The sequence below is a fragment of the Argentina silus genome (genome assembly GCF_951799395.1).
Source record: "Argentina silus genome assembly, chromosome: 21".
Taxonomy (NCBI): Eukaryota; Metazoa; Chordata; class Actinopteri; order Argentiniformes; family Argentinidae; genus Argentina; species Argentina silus.
The window spans coordinates 4,168,091-4,190,653 of record NC_139675.1 but is presented as its reverse complement, the minus strand read 5'-3'; the positions used below and the strand labels follow the sequence as shown (position 1 = coordinate 4,190,653).

Here is a 22,563-nt window from a genome sequence, read left to right as displayed (position 1 = left end):
CAACATATTACTGCCTACTGTGTGTGAATATCACAAACAAAGATCCAAAGATGTCATTGGGGGTAATAAAAATGAAAACTATCAGATTTTTTTTTAACTACAACCAGTTTCCAGACAGGTTTGTGACCGGATACTTTGAAAATCATTGTTGAGCAAAGCTGGGCCTGCTTGAAGGGCTTGCCTGAAGTGCCAGTTGGGCAGGCTTTGTAAATCTGAGATGATTCAATTGGCTCTGTTGTCCCAGGATTGTTATATTGTCTCAACGTGTCAGTGTACATTATGTATTGATAATTCTGTGTCATTGTCCCAGTGACTCATACTTTATGCTCAATAAATTCTTATATTAATAAAACATATTCCCAAAAAACAATTTGACACTTACATTCACACATTCCATTTATTAGCATGTGAGACTTTATACAGAACGACTGATGATTTTTACAGTATTATACATGATTCAAGTATACACGATTATGACTTCACTATGAATGTTGTGGAAATATAAAAGCATTGCATGTCAGCTATCACACGTCCTTTTAGTTCTGCGTATTGACAGGTGTTTGAGTTACTTGTGGATACTGTACATACAGTTTCAGAGTCATTGAAAGCAAAAGGTCAGAACTTGTAATTGTAACATTTGTCACATGCTAAATTGGATGCAGTCGGTAAATGTATGAGTCTCTAGTCATCTGCATTTGAATCTGTTATATAAAAGTGTTGATTCTTTCTACAATATGTATAATATCAAACCATAAAGCATGCCATGAAAGCAAGATTATCTACATATACAGTGCCTATGGAAAGTATTCACAATTTTCACATTTTGTTGCCTCAGAGTCTGAAATTGAAATGCATTGAATCAGGATTCATCTTTTTCGGCACTGTATGATCTAATGATGACACATTTTTATGTTTGTATTGTAGCGTCCAAACCATTAATAAACATTAAAATGACATACAGTACAAGAAAGTGTTTTAACAATATCTCAGAGAAATGAACGGTTTCACTTTACTCAAAGCACCCATTTGAAGTATTATGTAACCCTACCTTCTTCCAGCATTTAAAATACCCACATGTATTACCCAATTTTTCCTTTTTACACTATTTGGAATAAGAAACGTGAAAGGTCAATTCAATCGTGTTTCATATTCAGGAGCTTCAAAATATGACACGGTACTGGTTCAGTTATGATTGCACTGTTTGTACAGTGTCTCATGATGGGAAACAACATGGCAATATCTTGCTTGATATCCTAGTAAGACAGTTGATATTGACATTTCATGAGAAAAGAACATCATTCTTGTAATGTACATAAACATAATGTACTATGACCTGCCACCATATGATCCTTTGAGCTAGGCAGTAGTCATCCTTGAGCTCCTTATTTATATATAATGTATGTACATTAAATTATGTGGTCTAACATTTATGAAACATTTAAGAGATATTCACATTTAGAGTTAATAATTTCAACGAACCAAACTGTCCCTAGCAACGTTCTATGTGCAACTGTCAAGTTTGTGAATGTATGTAAATAATGAGCCCAACACTGACCACTGCCAGCTCATAGCCATCGTAGTGTCTCGTCTAAAGCTTGTAGGAGCTGGTGGCCTTTGGACTGATGTAAGGTCAGTGCTGAGACAAAAGCTTTTTGTTGGTTCAAAATATGAAAGAGCGCTGAATTTAGCGGTAGCGATAGTCGTAGTAGTGCTAGAACACTCGTAGAGCCCGAGGTTCAATTATTAGCAAGGTTCAAAGTTCAACCGCCGAAGGTTAGGAGACGGCACACAGAGGCAATGGAATTGATTTCTATCATAGAAATCATGGAAAACCTCTTCGGCTTAACTCTCTCGACCAAACCGTCCCCATTCAAACCCACCTTTTTGATTATTTAAGGAATGTGGTTATTATTTTATTTTATTTTGAATTTGCCAACTAATGTTATTAACACCTTAAACAAACCTCCACGTTAATAAGAAATTAGGGGAAAAAAACATTATGTAATTGAGTCTCATCTTTGTGCTGTAAATAGAAGTATAGTCAACATGTAAGATCAAAAAGTATGATTCAGTACTGTTACTGCTTGCTTTAGTATGCAGAAAAAAACAATGAATTAATTGTTATATTAAACAACTATTTAAATGCTTCCTATGACTCACATGCTCGCATGTGGAAGTTTAAGCAGAGTTCATTACCCCTTCAATAAAAGTGCTTTCTGCCTTAAATTGAGAGAAGCTGAAAATGACTGTACATGCTTCCTACCTCATACTGCTGCTGAATTTCACAAACGGTATGTTTAATTGAGCCTAAGAGCATTCCTCTCGTCAGCTACTGCATTAGGATGAACATGTGCCATGCTTGATATGTTTGTTTTACATTGAATAAACGAGTGAAATGTAGTGCATTTCATCCATTACAAAGATGAACATAGAAATGTTGCAGTATTAAGAACAGTATAGGATTAACACACTATATTCCCCTAAATATGTGTCATCCAGGTTGGAAAAGATGGGTGGTTATGAAACAGCAGCTGAACTAGTATTGCTACATTACCATTACTAAATAACAAAAACAACCCTCTTAAAATGTTTCCGCATATGTTTTTTCATACATTTTACAAACGAAGGCTTCAAACTCATACAGCCCAATGTACAACAGTTATCATCCAGTTCAAAGATGTACAAATTCTGAAGTTCAAAGTTATATTTAAGAACAAACCCCTTCTGGGTTAACTTTTTTGAAATAAAGTATTGTAGAATAAATACAACAGAAAAAAACTAATAAAAAAAGATCAACAGAAACTCTCCCCTGTGACCAAGCCCATCTTCAGACACTCTGCCAGCAACTACATGCTGGAGTTCGGCAAATCTAACCCTCTCTCTGACTAAAATGGAATGCCAAGACGTTTACTTACACAATCACTATCCGTTTCTTGATTCAGCATGTGCACGCTTCAATATTCCTTGCATCCGTTGAACTTCACAATTTCCCTGCCAGTTCTCCACTTGGTTTTTCGGACATGAACTTTCCCGAGTCAACAGTCACACCGGTCATAGACGGTTGATGGTCACAGGCTGGCTATTTGAAAGGTACTCTCTATTCTTGTCCCATAGTCCTCTGGAGTGATGCCAGACGTGATCTCTAAACGTCCATCATGGCCAGGATTAAAATCACCTGCATGTCATCAACAGCATTAGACCAATGGGAGCTCTTGGGTGTGGTCATGTGACATGAAGAGAAGTCTTTCTCATTGGGTGGCGTCATCATGAATCACTGATTGACAGGTCCATCTGCCTGCTCCAAGTCCACGACATACTGTACCTGTTGCAGCTCAGAGGGTTAAATTGAGTCAGCCTCACTCCCTTACAATCTGAACCTCGCCGTGTGTGTGTGTGTGTGTGCGCATGTGTGTGTGTGTGTGTGTGTGTGTGTGTGCACGCGTGTGCATGCATGCATGTGTGAGTGCATGTATGCTGCGCCTGTGTGCATGTAGAGGTGTGCTTCAAACTGACACTGGACAACTGATGATCTTGTCCTCCAGCATGACGCTGACAATGAGGAAGACGAAGTAGAGCAGGAACATGGAGAAGCCCAAGGTCTTGCTCATCTTCCACTTGCACACGCCGATGGAGATGATGACAAAGAGGAGCATGAGGAAGAGGAGCACGATGGCGCAGAAGAGACCGTTGCTGCTGACCTCCACGGGCTTGAAGTCGTTGAAGATGGTGAAGACGAGCCAGGGAAAGGGGAGACTGTAGAGGGTAGAGGACAAGACACGTGCTGTTACTCTCTATATACAGAGCGGTGTGCCTACTGTAACACCAGGGTCAAATCATTGTTTTCATTATTTTATTTTATTTATACAGGTGAATCCCATTGAGATTAAAACATCTTGCAAGAGAGATCAGTTTCCAAACAGCAAGCAACTTCAAGCGATTCATTAATTCACCATTCATTCGTTCATTAATCCATTCATCAAAAATACAATACTTTCAAATACTTGAGGAGTGCTTGATTTTAGTTTGCCTGGCACAATGGATTCAATGGAATAGTCCTAAAAGTGCCAACTCTAAGCTAAAGCAAACATACCTCCAAATACTTTCATAAGTATTTTAATGTATGTATTTGACCCAGGTCTGCCCTCTGTGTCTTTGAGGAAGGAAAATCACACGCAAGATAATACAACAAAAAGGAGCTGTCGTCACGACAACATAACATAAGAGAGAAAGAGGTTGGAATGAGAGAGCCTGTTTTGATTGCTTTAAAAATGCATCCTTGCTTCTTCCCTTCCTTGAGGTAATCACCGATCTCATGTGATAAGATTGGTCAAAGCAACCTTTACCCGGCATTGCTCTCACCAAGTCACGTCAGATCAGTGACTGGAGAGAGATTCCTTCCTCATGACACCAGTTAGAGAGTTGTCTCCTGTTTATAATGAGGACTTGTGATTCTGATATGCCATGATCAGTGCAGGATGTAGCCGAAATTAACTGTCCCGGTCCCAACCCCTCAACTTCCAAAATGATGTGCAGGGGTCAACGTTGTGGTGGATGGGGAAATCGCTGTTAGCTGCTTTAAGAGTGCTGAAATGGGGCACTTCCAACAGTCAAATGTGGCATTCAATGGAGCAGTCAAAGCCATTTTGTTGGTTGAAGTGGTGTAAAATAATGTGGCCCTGTTCAGAAATAACTCTTTGTCTTCTTTCCAAAGACACTTGTGTAGATATGAGAGGATTTGATGGGCATAAACGAGACAGTAATACCTCTAACCTGCCGTCGAATAGGCTAGGTGGAATTTGAATCCAGACATTTCAGATCTACTAAAGTGTCTAGGGTGTAGGGGCAAGGGGTTATTGGTTTCTTGATGGGACCAGTGATCTTGGCTGACTTACCCCACAGTAATGTCAAAGATGTTGGAGCCAACAGAGCTGGAAACAGCCATGTCCCCCAGGCCCTTCCGTGCTACAATGACACTGGTGATTAGGTCTGGGATTGAAGTACCAGCTGCTAATATGGTCAATCCCATAATCTCCTCCGTAATCCAGAAGGTCTCTCCAACCTGAAAGTGAAAATGGGGTTCGATGCAGTATTCAAAAGAAGAAAAAAGGAGGAATCAGATTGGCATTTATAATGTTATACAGCAGAAACTCAGCCAAACGACTAGATCCGTTTTGAAATAGTTGGCCCCTTTAGTCCAGATTAGGAGTTAAAAATTGATCTGTCCAATGGATCAAGTAAGATTACTCAAAGCACTTGTTTAGCTTTGGGATTACAGCAGCCATGACTACCAGTCCACAGGTGAGGGAAGGAAGGACATCAAAGAGCTCGAAGGGCTCACTTGAAGATGAACACCATTGTCTTATTTTGGTCACACTATAATTCCCGTTAAATGTCACTTTACCATAAGCCTTACTAACGCATCCAAATGATATACTGACTATTTCAGTGATGCCTTACTTTCAGGACTGCATTATAGAGGAAAACGTTGTCGATTGACAAACTGCTTTGATGATTATTGTTACCATTGCTTGACCCTCCGATTATTGGTTTATTCTTGCAGTTTTGTTGCAGCTTAGGGAATTCAACTAATTTGTAGTACAAAATGGGCAATAGTGGCACTTGTTTCAAAGAATACTGATAATAATAATAAAAATAAATAAATAAATAATAATAATAATAAAAATTGGGTTTTATTTAGGTAATTACCATTTTACCATGGAATTTACATAGGAATAACAAGTGAACAGCAGACTGTTAAAGAAATCATGACAGTGGGGTGAGCTTACCTGGTGGGCCCACCACACCATAAGGTATGAGAAGATGGCTATCCAGGTGATGGAACCAAGGAAAGTAATGGGAAAGAATTTCTCTGACGTCTGAAAAATAGAATAAACAATATTTTCAACTAAGATTAATTCATGAAAAATTTCAGAGAGTATAATTGATGTTTCAGAGAGTATAATTGATGCAGTATTCATGAAAATGTGTTTCATACCACAGTACCACAGTTTTAGCCAAATTACAATGTGAGATAAAGGCATGTAAGTGGAACTTAATTCGTATTCTGACACTGTTTGGGCATCACCGGTCATGCAGAGGACGCCTACCGTTATGTTCCATGTCACATTTCGCTACAAACTGTGCTTATTTCCTTTTTCCTGTTTCCTGCTTCCTTATTTCCTGTGCATCAGTGCAGCAGAATTTTCTTTTTGTTGATAATTTCCCAATTTCCTGCTGTTTTCATTTTTCGTGGGTTTAGGGCCAGAAGGGTTTAAGGGCCGGAAGGGTTTAGGGGCCGGAAGTCTCTGGATTCTGCTGTTTAACCCTTGCGCACCACTCAGGCCCTTGAGCTCCGCTCTGTAGACTTCCTGGTTTTAATTTCTCCCTGGCACTTGATGGATCAACTGAATAATCTGATTGGCTGAGATTGAGTATACACATACCAGGTGTGTGTTCAGCAGACACAACCTACAGAACGTAGGAGAACGTAAAAGAACATCTGCGTCCTTATTGGATCCATGAATCCATTGGATGCACTCACAGTTAAGCTCCGTTTGAACACATTTCATACCAACTGAATATGGCCCTGGAATGTACAACATTGTGGCGTGTTAAGAGAGAAATACAGCATATTGTGAAAAACAGCCTGTGACGTGCAGAGTGAGGAACCATGACAGCTCTGGTCATGGCACCTCTCCCCTCCTCCATTCCACTCCCTACCTTTCCCATTCAAGTGAGTAAAACACGCAGTTCCTCTGGCAGTGGCAGCAGAAGGCGCACCTCAGTAAGGAGCATTAAGGATGGTTCACATGGAAGTAATGAAGTTAAAAATGACCTTAACCCTAACCCTAAATTATCTTTCCACTGAAATATTGACAATAACATACTTTTATCTCTATGTAAGACTACACTTTTGATTGTAAAACCTGCTAGCATTATGCTAAGCGGGGCAGCTGGCACTGCCCAATTACAAATTCCCTGACTAAATGGAATAGTGGAAAAGTTTTGGATTAGCCTGACATTAACCATCTACATATCAGGAGTGGGGGAGTTCTCCTAATTATAGATTCTCTGATACGATCCTGGCCCTCCAGGTATAAATCCGTCGCTACTCACAGTAAAAGGTAAGATGTAAATCAGCTTGACCTGAGGTTGTGAGCAACAGGAGCCGTGCAGCCCTGGTCAGGAGTGTGGACTTACTTCTCTCCTGACATCGGGCAGAGTGAGCCACAGGGGGAACACTATGGGGAGGATCACAAGGTACGTCAGACGTTTACGGTTGGTGTCCGGCCATGCCAGACTGAGGGGCGTGTCTTCGTCCTCCTCCTCCTCGTCCTTCCGAACAGGGAGCAAAATCAGTTTAGAGAGAGCTGTGACCCTAGGCATTCACACTATTATGAATCCGTTTCACTAATGAATTCATCAAGAGTTTATTGCTGAAGTGCAACCATGGAACATCTACAGTATGCACTACATTGGGCGGTCTTCCTGGAAACAGATGCTAGCCTAGTCCTGGACTGAATCACACTTTCCATTGAAAATCTCAATTGAAAATGCTTGTTTGTCTAGGATTAGTCTTAATCTGACTGTGGCTAATCCTAGGCTCAAAAGCATCCTCAACCGAGATTTCTCCATTGAAAGTGTGATTTAATCCAGGACTATAAGCTTAATCTGTGTCTGGGAAACTGCCCCCATGAGTGAAAGATATGAACCCTACCCCTTCCTCTCCCCCCACACTGCCATTCATGGGGGGTGTGACTTCCACAGCCACGTTAGAGCTGTTGGGGATGTTTTTGTCCCCTGAGGAACCAAAGAGAAAGACGCAAGATATTAGAATGGAGAGAGATAGCATAGTGGCACCCTATGGGAGGCAGGTGGAGGCAGCAATCGGAGGTGTTCGATACCATTCGTCATTCCGTTCCATGCATTACAATGAGCCCGTCCTCCGATTTCTACCTCCACCAGCCTCCCCCTAGTGAAACCCTTAGGGAGGAATGTCCACCATCCCCTCTGTCTCTAGACTGTCTTGGTTGAAAAGTATTTTAAATTCATTCAAATACTTGAGGTGTGATTTGAACTCGCTCGGCGCACAGGGTACGGCGGCACTTTGCACTTTTAGAGATAATTCAGTTTGTTCCTGTGTCCCAGGAAAGCTAAATTAAGAACACCTCGAGTGTACGAAAGATATATTAAAGCACACCTCCTAGTATAAAAGGATTTCAAATTACAGGTCAAGCCTAAGAAACTGCCCACCTCAATAGATGTTGAGCCATTGCTCAGCTTCCTTTGAGGGTTAATCATCTGATCCCCCGACCTCTCACACTTATCCTGTTAAAGCAGTTTCTATTCTGAACACCTCAGTCAGTGATGGTGTTACATCATTCATGTAATACAGTAAGACTCAATGCTCTACTTGGGGTTTACTGTGTAAAACAGTGTTTGCTTGATAAGTAAAATGTAAATACGATGTGTATGTAGTATATCTAAGTTGACGTAACTCTAGCGTAGTTTGAAATGCATTTCTCACCTGGGACACCATTGGGTCTGTCTTCATCTTGACATTTCTGTTTCGCCATCTTGTGAAGAATGGACGCCTTCTCTTTGAATCGCCCTGAAACCCAATTATCGTGAGTACTGAGACCTCAAACATGTGACCCTTAGGATAGATATCCCAGGGAAAATAGTAACATGTTAGACATGGGTGAAGGACTTTTTTCATTTGTATATAGGCTACTGTATTTCTTAATTTCAAATCCTATATCCAAAATAATTGCTGTATTACTTGGATTGAATTATATTTTTCTATAATTCTGGATTGCATTGACCATGTCTCCACACCAAGCTTTCCGTTTTGGGGGTGGCACAGGGGGTATGGGGATGGCACAGGGGGTATGGGGGTGGCACTTGTGGACGTACAGTATAAGACAGTATGGGGGTGACACTGATTGAAGTGTAAGGGGGGTCTGGATGGTGTGCGTGCGTGCGTGCGTGTATGTGTGTGTTTGTGGCATCCTTACCTTCACCAAGGGGGTCCAAAGTGTGGATCATCAGCTGGAAGATGCTGTTCCTCATCAGAGTGTTGTGTAGGGAGGCGGAGCTTCCTCCCCTCTGGAGGCGGGGCTTGGCCTGCAGGACAGTTAACATCCTTGATAATGTTGCAATCTACAGTCTGTGTTTGTGTCTGCACCGCTTTTGTTGATATCATATAACTGCTGGTGGCAAACCAGATTGATTGATTGGAACACTTTGCTTTTGGGGTTTATAAAGCATTTAATAATCATTATAGATTGTTAACTATTCGTTTTTTTTTTTTTAAATCTGTTATTTAAACATATCCCAGTGGTTAAGAGGGTGTGATCAGTGGTACTGGAATACCAACAAGTGGTTAACTCTGATCCTCTTTGCACTCAATCTATACTCTATATTAAATCTATACTCTATATTAAATCTACTTGAGTTCGCCGAAGATTAGAGCAAGCCACTGTTTGGTCCTGAGATGACACAGTGCTGAGTTACAACTGTGTACAGTATAACCGTCTTTATAGTATAACCTTTTTTCTTTTTTTTTTTTTTAAAACAACAAACAAATCGTACACCTTCACTTAAAGTGTTACAGGGATGGGGTGGCGAGATCTATTGTGTACAGTGTATTGTGACAATGTGTAAAATGCACTTTAAACTTAATAAACGTCAACCTTCTACCTACCGTCAGCTTGTTCTCATCGTCAACGCTTGTCTTCAAAGGAGAGAAAGACAAAGACAGAACACATCCAGATATGAAGTCACACATGCATTTATCTCAGAGTCTCATCTCTCGATTAAGAGTCTGACTTAGTGAGACTACACATGCAACAGGGGAGGCTGTGGGAGGTAGAAATTGGAAGACAGGCTCATTTGTAATGCACGGAATGGAATGAGGAATGGTATCAAAAACACATGCCTCGTTCCATTCCATTGATTACAATGAGCCTGTCCTCCGATTTCTACCTCCATAAATATAACTGGTAAATATCGGGTAAACCCAGAGTGCTTCACAGAGAGTTTAACGACTGTAACCAGCAGGGAAAACATGGCAGCTACGGGTTTTGCCAACACAATCTACAGTACAGATGCTGATTCTTTAGTCTAAATCCAACAGTTCTTCAGAGGACATATACAGCACAGTTGTGGAGACAGAACCTACACAATTGGCTTGAGATAGACATTTGAAAGAGCATACTGCTTCATAGCATTAGAAACTGTTTTATGATTAGAACACTTGGGGTGTGGAATACGATATGAAACCATAGCAAGCAGTAGGTTTTCCTGGATAACGGGGAAAAACCCTTAGTGTGGATCGATTTGTTCACTACAGCTAAGCTGATTTTTAAATTCCAAACTTCCCCAAAAATTAGATTAGTGTGCTCTGTCCCATTTGAGGTAGAATAGGAATCGGATTTATGCCATGAATATAACAGTATTTATGGGATGTATATTAAACATGATGAGGTGACATGCAAAACATGACAGTAAAGATAACATTAAGGATTTCATTTGCGCCATGATGTGGCATGTTGTACATACCACGGGTTTGAAGACAGCTGGCTGTCAGGTAATGAAAAACAAATTACCTTCCCAGCCACCAAACAGCATGTACTGTATTAATGTCAAGGAATATTGAATTTGCTAGAATTACTTGAATGGGACATTTCAATCTAACAAAACACAACATTGGCGTTTTATAGTTCTCAGACACCATCGTAACTGGTGATGTGTAACCTTTGCAACAGAAAGCATAAAAATAGGAACACATAATCCAATTAGGTATGATCTTTGAAAGGGAGGAAGAAACAGCTGTAGCAGTTATAGCAGCTACAGTGTTCACTCACCACACATACAATAGGTCACGTATGAGGTCAGAGGTTAAAACACAGTAGAACAGTTTGGGGTCAGTAACGTCCCGTCTGCTTAGATACCACCCTTTTGGTGTAACACTTTTTTTCACAGCACGGAAATGTTCAGATATATACTGTACTAAGAAATGACAAGGTGTGATGAATGTCATTACGCAATATGAATCACTTGTTAGTTTCTTTGGAGCTCATTATAACAAGCAACACTGGGTATCATTTTGCACCGGGCGTTACCAAATGCGCTGAACTAGTTGAAGTTGGTACCAAAACATACCTGATGCACATAATTTTCTAAAATAATAATACAAAATAACTACCAGTGTAAATACCTCTAAATAAAGTGCTGCCCCTTTTGGGTATCAATGCAGGCCTGCTTTGGGGGTTAGGAAGGATCTATGGACGTGCTTGTCGTCTAGCTGAGGGTTAGCGCCCTGCCATGTGAGTGTACCAATGCCCTTCCAGTAAGGCCCACATTCGGTTCACGTTTGCCTAATGCTCACATGGCCCCGTAGCCGGCCACATGCAGGCTATTGAGCCTAATAACCTGCAGCATCTGCTAGGGCTTAGGGTAAGAGAGGAACACTTTGTATTGTACTGCAGGCAACTGTGCTTGTGTTGTCCTCTGATGCCGTCACCTGACGTCTCCCCCCCGTCCCAGTTCACAGCTCAGGCGATGTGGTATCTTTATCCCCTGCCCATCTTTATTTCCTGCTTTTGATCTCAGCGCTGTATGATCTGTTTTGTGCATCACCGTGTCTCGGTGTCTCGGCGACATCAACCCTGACGGTCTTGCCATGGAATACTATATAGAGAGTAGATCGGCTATAAAAATAGCTTCTCTCCCCTAGCTTAGTAATGGAGTGGGTTGAGAGAGGAGACGGCTGTGATGGTGAGCAAAAGCCTGCAGAAACTAGAGCTTTCCGAGACCAGGGCAGCTGGAACAAATGAACTGTGGCTGGAGCGATATGTACTTTTATACAAGTCCAAGTTTGTTTAACTGAGAAAAAAAACAACCTAAAACAGCAGTGACATCATACCGTAGTATTACACAGCAAATGTTTGAGGTTAGTTCGGAACATCTGAATATGTAATGCCTAGGTGGTCTTTTATTTACTATTAGGCCTGTATGTACTCAACACCAGAACATAGGCATACTGTACGTGTGACAACCGGCTTGTCATGTCAAAAACAATAACAATGAATGTGCGCTTTTCTTTTTTCCTCAAAAAATAGCTACTGTACTGTGTGTGTTAGACGTTATCATCTATGTTCAGTTAGAGTTTGTGATACTGTACGGTATCCAAAACACCTAAAACTCAACTTTTCCAAGTGATATCATTGCAACCAATAAAAACCACAATGTCTGCCTCCTTGCTAAACTACTTGCTTGAACTACTGATTAATCCCAAGATCCATGTAGATGTTTACACGTACAGTTTGGCTGTCAAATAACACATTTGCTAGAATGTGGGCCTGACAGGAACGAAATAATACTGTAGCTGTGTATGTAATTCAATCAATAAGTAACTGTGGAAGACTACATTGCAAAAAAACAATACTGTTACTGCACAGATTAAAGTGCATTTTATGTAACATTTATCTTTTGATGTGACTGTGCACTTCAGCAGTGAATGAGTGATGTGTCTGTTTAGCAGTTTGGGCCTAATCAAGGAAATTACTGTGTCAATAGTTGAATCAATCAACAATAATGTATTGGTTTCAAAAAGAAAAAGATGTTGATAATGTGATTATATAGTGTACATTAGTAACCCGAGTGGTCGTGTGTGTGTGTGTGTGTGTGTGTGTGTGAGAAACACTGTCAACCCTTGCGATGCCACAGAGTCTCTCAAAGCTCTTCAGAGAAGAACACGTTGAAGCAGAATGATGCAGGTTGATTCGTCAACTTCCAAATAGCTACAATACAAATAGTTTAGGCGGGAGCCAAGTTACTGTACATTTCAGTCACAGGATTTATTCTGCAGACACCATGAAGTGATGAGGCTTTTCACGAAGGTGAGAGAAATCTCCTTGCAAGGCAGAAGTCATCTCCGTTCACATGACCTACCAAGCTCCCAGACTTAGAGGGGATTAATCGGGAGAGATAACCACATTTAGAACAGTAATTTCCAACCCTTCGTGTGAACTTGCACAACAACCTTCACAGGTCACAACGTGACACCTGATTCGTTGCTTGTTCGTTCTTCGTTCCCTCTTTTCCAGATTGAATATCGGTGGCGACATGGGTGGGTTTGATCTCCTGTCACCTTTTTGACAATAAGAATGTAATAATTTAATTGTGGAAAAGTCAGAAGGTCATTTAGTATTTCAGTCCCCACAAAACGCTGCATTGACTGCCATCGATTTGGGAGTAAATGATGATGAAAGAAAATGTTTCACTGGACACTGTCATAGTAATGCTGAAGAAACTTCAGGGTATTCAACCTTTTGGCTAAGAAATTGTAATGAGACACGACAGCCATATGCTGAATATTAAGTCTATTACCTTTTCCTCATGAGGATGAAATAAACTCCATCCTGATGCAATTAAAATGTTTAAATTTATAATGTATTAATAATATAGCCTGCAGAATAATACTTGCATACAGTTAGCTTTGTTTGCAACCTTTCTCTTAATTAACCAAGCCCAATATAATTAAACTGTATCAGTTTAAGCTTGAGCAAGTTGCCAAAAAAACAGGACTGGGCAGTTTTGTCCCTCGGGGAAGTGGTTTGGCACAGGAAGTAGACCTTCACAATACAAGTATACATTTTGATGTAAACAACGAGGTAAGAGGGACAGGGCTATTTGCAGCACGACTATCATTTTAATAGCATCGAGGGGCAAGAATAATAGGACATTTTGGCATAAAATATCCGGTGACACCGTGATAAATATTCTGAATATTCTATTCAGGAAACGTAGGTGAATAAAATGATCCCATGCAAAGAGAGTGGGACTTTCCTTTCTTAAGATAAAACCAAAATTCTAAATTCTTTGATTTGCGTGCAACGATATACCTCTTTGATACGGGTGTATTTCATCAGTACTTATAGCCTGTAGAAAGTATAGATTTATTCATACATTTCATATTATATTTCCGTAGTATATTTATTCAGTCTTGCTGGGTGTCACAGGCTTTAAAAGTCAGCTGCAGCAACAGGTTAGTCACATCACACAGGGTAGTCGCTTTATATTTGCTGTCGTCACAGATTATAAACAGTTAATAAGGGATTAAGGGGGATTGTAGTCTTAGAATGATCAACTATTGCAAGCGCCATTTCCACTTGCGCCATCTAATATATTGTTTGTGTTTTTAATCTGTTGGTTAAAGGCATACTGGAGACGACAATAACATAATCACAGTACACCGGTTTTCCAGTCTTCGCTGAATTCTTCCCTACAAGCCACAATGCCGGTCGTCTATTATTAGTGCTGCTAATTGGCTTGAAGGATTTGCGGAGGGATTACTTAAGAACTACCGACATATGAGGGCGAGCAAGTCGTACATCAAGTGCCGACCTATACAAAGCAAAGCCGTTTGGAATCAGACCTGTGCAGAGATGAACCAATCTGAAAGGGCCAATTCCCAGACGGACCAAATGCAAACAGACATTCTACCCCTACAATGATACTAATATCACTCCCAGCTGAGCCTCTCCAGGCTGCATGGTTACAAGTTGAATTTAGCAATAGCATCTCAACTTTAAGATTCAAGTTGCAAACGAAATGTACCAATTAATAATTCAAATCAACTACAGTTTGCGTAAAAGATGAAGGGAGAAAGTCTATCCACCCACCACCCACAAATAGACTGTTAGATCCACATTGGTCCTCATCAAACTCATTATATCTTTGATTTGTTTTATTTTTCAAAATCTAATGGAAACATTCGAAAATTCAACATTTTCCAAATCAAATGAGTTGATGAATTGAGGTGCCAATTTCTTGATGGTGATTTACTTTATCGTTCATCAGATAATGTATTTTAAAGTACTGCTTGCTGGAATGGTATCAAACCTCATTACTCTATAATTCAATACAATATCTAGAGAAGCACACATTGTGTGTTGCAATTAAATTATAAATTGATGGGGAAACTCTATTCCCTCTAAATTTCAGATGGACAATCTACCTCAGATTGCACAGAATACTGTATGTCCCTGAAGATCCTGGAATTGGGATGCGATACAAAGCTACAGGTAATCACAGCCTACATCATCCAGCTACAGAAATTCACCTGTGGTCCATATGTGAATATTACATTGGAAAGCAATGCATCTGATTCCAACTGGACAGAGAGAGAAGACAGCAGGTTGGAAGAGTTGGATAGAGAGTATGACAGTATGTGACAACAGAGTTTTCATCATCAATATTTTATTTTCTTGCACAACATTGACTATTTGCTGTGTCTATTTTGGGTTGCTTGTGTGCCCTTTTTAGATCTGAGCTAGGTTTGCTGTCCATTTGGCTCATGATCAATGCAGAAACGTGTTCTCAACGCTTCAGTTATGATATTTGTGAATAAATGAGCCTTGGAACAGTGAGTGTTTAAACTACTTTATTGGGTAACACCTGATTTGGAGAGTCCCCCTATAGATGGTTAATGGATATTCAACTGACCATCCTCAACTGTTCAGCTGACTATCCATTAACTCTAATTGTAACCTAAACCACATCAAGTTGTTGCATACCAACAGAGTTGCAATTAATAGTTTATTGATAGTGTGAGGGTCTGTAGACCATCTATAGGGCAGTATCCAAATAAAGTGTGGCCCATTGCTGTAACTCAACTCCTACGCGAAGGTAAATATTGACTGGTGAAGTGTACTAGCTACACTTCGTGGGGGCTGTCCACTCCATCTTGTCTCATCCCTCAAAGAAATGTGGGATCTTGCAGATCTTAACGACTGGCTCTTAAGGAATCACTCCGTCAGGCTACACCAAGCCCCCCTCTGAAGCCACTCTCCATTTATCAATGGGAATAATCTTAGTTGAGTGTTGGGTCACTAAGATAGATGCTTTGTGACAGAGATCCTGACTAACCCTCACACCCCTCCCCACGGCCCTCCTCTGTCCACAGTTTGGAGAATATTGTGTGCAGTCAAATCACTTTGCTATATGGAACCTTGTTTAAAAGTGTCACTTTAGCCCATAACAGATAATGGCAAAGATATGATAACTAGTTTGTTTCCTTATTTACAGTTATTTACAGTTCCCGGGGTGAACCATAGACCACTGACTGGAGTAACATCAGGTATTCAATGAAAGATTGAGACTTTTAATTTGATCAAATTAATCATGAACATTTTAGTAGGGTTTTTTAAATTATTCCTCAGGAACATGACCATGTGCGACTGTTTATGTCAATGTTCCAAAATCGTCCGAATTAACTCGACCTTGTGATATTAAATATAAGGATGAATCATTGTAAACTTTGTAAAGTGATGGGATGGTGATGAGCATGCAGTAGACCTAAACGCAGATTTGTAATAGTTTGGGTGTGGTATTTTTGTATCATTATAATATTTTGTACATTTTCTAACAAAGAAAAAACTGATTGTATCCATAACATTTGTTTGCTATATCTGGCAGACCAGTTTGGCAGGAGCTCAGGCCTTGGGTTTAAACAGGAGTGGAGCGGGCGCTACCCAGACCAGCTTGTGGTTTGACTTTAGTCAGCTCGAAGACGGACATCTTTGTATGGCCGTGCACAGGTGATGGCTAAGACAAATCTTAATCCCTGAAGGGGAAGTCAAAAGGTGTGGCTGGCAGTCTGCCACCCTACTGTGCACTCACCGACCTGTAAATACCCTCTCCTTGAGATGGACAGCTCTGCCAAAAGTCAACAAAAAGTCAGTCAAATATAGGGACCAAGACATGGCAAACTCACCTTAGGCGCTGCCTCCAATTCGTCAACTTGATTCCCACCCAATTTACTCTTTATGACGGACTCTATGGATGCATTGAATTTCATGAACGTCACGTAGCACAAGTAGCACGATAGCAGGCTGAAACTTTCAAAAACTGTGATTTGGTTATCCAAAAAGAACGCAATGAGCATCAATAAGCCAATGATGTAGAAGGACACATCTCTGAAAAGTGGCCACCAGGTCAAGTTCAACACCTCCTTGGAGAAAATCGCACACATCCCGATGACGAACAGGATGTTGAACACGGCAGAACCCACGATGGTCCCTATGCCAACGTTACTGTGGGAAATGAACACCCCGATAACGGAGGTGAAGAGTTCTGGGGCCGAGCCCCCGGCCGCCATGAAGGTGGCCCCAGCCACGTCGTCCGAGATGGCCAGCTTCTCAGTGATGACTGTCAGGGCGGGTACAAAGAACTCATCGCACACAATGGCTAAGGCTATGAACATGTATAACATCCCAAACATGTGCAGCCCCACCGCCCCATCCCTCCTCTGCTGCAGGTTGAAGAGATCCGTAGGGTAGTCCCCCTTGTTCATACCGTCGGCCGTCACCTTCATGGCAATGGGGGTATCCATGGAGACGTTCAGGCCATCCTGGTGTTTGGTGGAGAGCAGAGTTCTGTGTGGGACGGACTCGGACTGCCCTTCGTCGGATGCGAAGAGAGGTCCACTGGGGAACCCGGTAGTAATCCACGCAAAGGCACTCCATGAGAAGACTGAGCTTATGGCCACGAGGCTGAGGGCGAAGCCTAGAATCCGTATAGGTCTTAGTTTTCTCCGGACGTGTTGGTGCTGACGCCTTTTGCAGCTTCTGCTCAGGGGGGTGTCCTTAGGGTCCTTCTCAGCACAAGAGGGCATCAAATCCATGGCTGTGGTTGCGGCTAGGCTGTTTTAGGCTGACGTTACTATGGTGTGAAGCACAACATAATGCTCCCGCTTCTCTAAACACAACTGAGAGGCCCCTGACGTCTTCCAGGGTCTGGGGCAAATAAAGGTTTCCTCATATTAGTCTCTGGAAAACACAAACAGGGAAGGAAGGACAGGGATCATAATAAGGAAAGTATATGTCTGCAGCAAACCCAGTTCTGTTAATCTGTTGTGAATATCCACAAGGCATTTGTATACAATATACTGTGGGTCTATTTTAAGTGCTCCTTTGTATCAACACAAGCGAATACTGTACACATGAGTAAAGGTTATCATGAAGGTCTAGATGTAAATCACAAAACAAAATGATGTTGTAGGGGATGGCATTTATAATTGATAATTAATCAGATCAATTAGGCTCATCAAGCATTGAATGGATTACCATTAATATCACTTTTTCTCCTTCAACTGAATCTATTTAAACACACGGTTATCTGTAACATTCAGCTCAAACCAATGTAAACAGTGCACGTAATTACCATACATTTAATTACCCTTTTGGCGGCTAATTTGAGACCAAACCTTACTAACAATACTGCCCACCTTCTAAATGCCATACTCTAGGTACAATCTAAACTGCGATGTCATAAAAGGCTAAAATTGGACACTTAGAAACAAAAAAAACAACAACAAAAAAGAGAATAAAAAGAGAATAGTTTACCACACTGGCAGTCTCCCGTCGACGACACAAGAGAAGAGGACGTTGAATTTTCTGTTAATGCCAATCCTGAGTGATGAGGTGCTGTCGGCTCAAACTGTTCTTTGAAATCCTAATGCAAATCCGCTGAAAGATTTCCTACCACCTTAGGGGAGGAGCTGCAGAGACCCAATGGTGAAGAATCCTCCCTCCCTCCCTCCCTCCCTCTACCCCCTCTATGGAGTCAACCTTACGCAATAACCTCCTGCTTCATTGTCCATTGCATTGAAACACCTGGTACCATGCACGACAGTATGGATGGCCTATTGCATGGTAAAGGCACGCAAGATTTATACTACAGTGACTGAAACATGAGGACATTTAGAAACAGAGACAGAGGTAAAATAACTGTGGTGGCACTGTCATAGTACCATGTGAGGTAAGACACATGGAAAAATATAATTCATTTGATACAATAAAATATCTGGATTACACATCCATCAAAACCGAGGCCATGCAGTTGTACCTCTCATAGTCTGACACCTGTTCTTCAGGACACGCATAGGAGGCAGAACACTGTATGCACGGGGGGGGGGGGGGGGGGCAGGGTAGTGTTGAATCCTCCCAGGCCTTCTGGTCTAAAGCTTGTAGCAGAGAGGTCAGGCTAACACGTGAGAGATAAAGCCACACTGGTGTCCTGAAGGTGAGATCAACTTATCTGACCTGCGCTGTTATATAGAGACCCAATGACACGGGAGAGTGGAGCGAGGGTTAGCCACAGTTGAGTTCTCTAACCGGGGGATCAGCTGGTGGTAATTAGCGAGGTTTATTCGGGTTAGCAGAGAAATGTCTCGCTCCTGTGGTTCCTGCGGTTGTTCTTAGGTCGTGTGTGACATTAATCTGATTGAGTAAAGTGCTCACTGTGCCCTTTTGCCGAAATTGAATCACTGAGCAAAGTTAAACATTTATTTGTTTTAATCCACGTCAAACCACAGTTAGGCATGGGTGACGTAGGCTATGAGTGTTCTCCCTCTCTGTTTTTTTTTTTACATAAATGCAAAGAGAACTCAAACTCGCAACTTTCAAAAATCTTTCTCGAACATGCAGAGGCACAGACAGACCAGCTTTGTGCATGGAAGAGGAGCAGATACAGTATATACCGTATAGCTTAAAAGTACCGCAAAGCCCTTGGCCTAAAGTGACTTGTAGGTTGGATACTTTGAGGATGACCTTTGTTACTGTGCTGTACACCGCTGTGACAGCGTCATTGCAGCTATAACAAGACATCAAGCCATGCTAGAGAACTTGTTTTCCAAGCTGGTGCAGTGATACAGTTCATTATGTGTGTCTGTACATTTGTACATTCAAATGTCAAAGGTCTAAAGTTCAAAGGTCACCCCATAAAACAGAAGTAATGAAGGCATGGGGAATATTAGCATTATGTGAATAAATTGAGCTGCCTTTCATCCCACACAAAGGCATGGCTACTCTGTGAAGTATGTTGATTATGATTATACATTTGTGAAATACATTGATTATGATGATTTATACATTTGTGAAATACATTGATTACAATTATACATTTGTGAAATATGTTGATTACGATGATTATACGTTTGTTTTACCTACCATGTCCTGGCTGTGGTGATTTGTTTCACTTCTTGGCAGGACTTGCAGTCATACCCTGAAAAGGGGAATAGATAAATGCAACTCTGTGGAAACGAGATTAGGTTGTTAATGACTAAAGCTCCTACACAACTTTAAATAGATACTAAGAACTCGCTTATTGGGGCACTGTGAAAGGGAGGCCCTGTGGCGCCCGCCAGGGACATCAATGCTTCCCTTAGTTGCCCATCTCGTGAGGTTCACCACAGTTGAAAGCAGTTATTCATGCATTTCAATGCCAGTTGTCTTCATTTGATCAAATTTGAGTCTTGTTCGCCGTCTTGTGTCAGTGCTGCAAATACGTAGAGCATTTAAGGGCATGCATTTACAGTATGCATACAGTACACGCACGCGCACACACACAGTTCCCTATCTAGCTCTCTTGCCATACCCTTGTGAGAAAATGTGGCTCGATCCAATAACATAGTCTGTGGTTTCAGAGTTATTTGATGCCTGTCCTGAATATTGCTTCACCAGAAAATATTGTGGACACAGTGATATGATCTGACAAAAGCCTAGTGAAAGTGACATATGGCATTGACTAATGGATATTGCACATTGCCACAGTCAAGATCCTCCAGGATTGTGTGGACTACTGAGGTGGTCCAGTCAGGTATATCTGAGACAACTTAATGTGGTTAGAGATGGTATTTGGTCGCTCCATGGCTCTCTCTGGTGGTCAACTAGGGAAGTAGCATCCAGCGGTTAGCCTTCTACACAACATATCCCCAAGCTCTCTCAAAGTGGAGAGCTGGTGCACTGGCACGGACATTCCACTAGGGGCATAGTCCCTTCCCTTTCTTTCTCTCTCTCTCACCCTACCCCTCCTCTCTTTCTCCCTCTCCCATCCCATTCAATTCAGCAACTGACTTCAAGTTAAGTCTTTATGGCCGACAATAAAAGCCTGTTTGCACACCTAACAGCTCTTGCAGTGTCAACAGTTCTCCGCTACGTCATGTAATCGGCCCTATAGGCGTCACTTTGTTTTTCCGACACTAACAAGTTACCCATTGTCTAAACTACAAATATTGGCCATCGCAAAGTATAGCCTAATGTTTATGATTTTTCTGTCACACCCCAAGAAAGCTTATTCTCCGATGCATTTTACACACAGTTGTGGTGTATGTGATTTGGTTTTATATTTGTGACCTAATACGTTTCTGTTCTGAAGAAAATATCAACTGAAGGTTCACTTTAACTTCCTCCTTTGTTGATACTTCATGAGTGTCTGTCATAGGGTTGCATAGCAACTAGCGCACCTGCTATGAGTATTGCTGCTTGTGTAGACCAGTTTAGGAGGAGTTAGGAACAATGTTTTCATGGGGAGAAGACACCCGTATTGGTTTTGGTTTGGTGAATATGAATAGATATGGTGAATAGATATGACCAAAAAGCCACCAGAGAACGGTGTTCATTTCACACACCTAATTTACATTTACATTTATGGCATTTAGCAGGCGCCTTTATCCAAAGCGACTTACAACAAATACATTTGTTTAAGTAAGTGAATCATCTATCCAACAGTCATCATAAGATAAAGTAATCAATGCTCACACCAGGGGCCATTGGCAGTCGTAATGCCAGAAGCCAATTTTTATACATTTTTAATGTATTTTTTTATTATTTATTAACAGGAGAGAACTTGTACAGGGGGGAAGTAGGGGTGAAGAGGTCTCAAGGGTTGGGGTTAGGGTTAGTACAGGAAGGGTAGTGGGGGTGAAGAGGTCTTAGGAGGACTGTTAAGATGTTGCCTGAAGAGATGGGTTTCCAATCTACGGCGGACGATCGGTAATGACTCTGCAGTTCTGACAGTGGGGGGAAGCTCATTCCACCAGCGTCGCGCCAGGACAGTGAAAAGCCTGTGTTTTTAATATCCCTTTGTTTTTATTTATTTTCCCAGAAAAAAAGGCATGTTGTACTGCATTTGTGTATAACATTTTGCGATACAATGTCTTAACTAATTAAATAATGTCAGTCTGATTGACATGTTTCACGATCATTTTAAAAGTAAGAACATTTGGAATCTTTATCTAAATAAATGTTTCAAACAATGCGTATAACTCAATACGCATATAGCTAAATTAAAGTTGTATCACTTATAACTTTGTTAATGTCAAAACCTTCTGGGGTCACCAAAGAAAGTTGAATAAAGAATCCAAACAACCAAGACTTTTAACTCTAACATTTCAGCAAATCAGGAGTTACTTTCTTGAGATCTTGAATATGACACATTCTACAATGGGGAATTCACTTTTTTTCTGACAACAGTTAAATTGACTAACTGACCTTTTTTCGCAGTCTTTTCAAGATAGGGAAAGTTGTTGGTATCTCCTGAGCCAACTTTGAAGAAGGGCACATTGAGGTCATGTAGGAACTCCACAGCCATCTAATAAGGATGCCAATTAAAAATACATTTGTACTACCCACATTTCTACATTATTAAGCGAACATAATAAATATCTAAAATGTGCAAAATTATGCATCTTGAAGCCAGGAATATTTATACATC

The 22,563-nt window shown here is 41.1% G+C and overlaps 1 protein-coding gene across 1 annotated transcript; it reads right to left on the bottom strand.

Moving 5' to 3' along the window:
- Positions 1-396: 396 nt before the first annotated feature.
- LOC310820964 (solute carrier family 24 member 2) lies at positions 397-17,692 on the bottom strand (the record flags this gene model as incomplete). Its single annotated transcript, XM_083692808.1, has 9 exons — positions 397-3,753; positions 4,893-5,059; positions 5,787-5,876; positions 7,201-7,335; positions 7,718-7,800; positions 8,528-8,611; positions 9,018-9,126; positions 9,707-9,736; positions 16,784-17,692. The coding sequence occupies 9 exons, from the start codon at positions 17,690-17,692 to the stop codon at positions 3,504-3,506; spliced, it is 1,857 nt and encodes a 618-aa protein (XP_083548934.1). The 3' UTR covers positions 397-3,503.
- Positions 17,693-22,563: the final 4,871 nt, after the last annotated feature.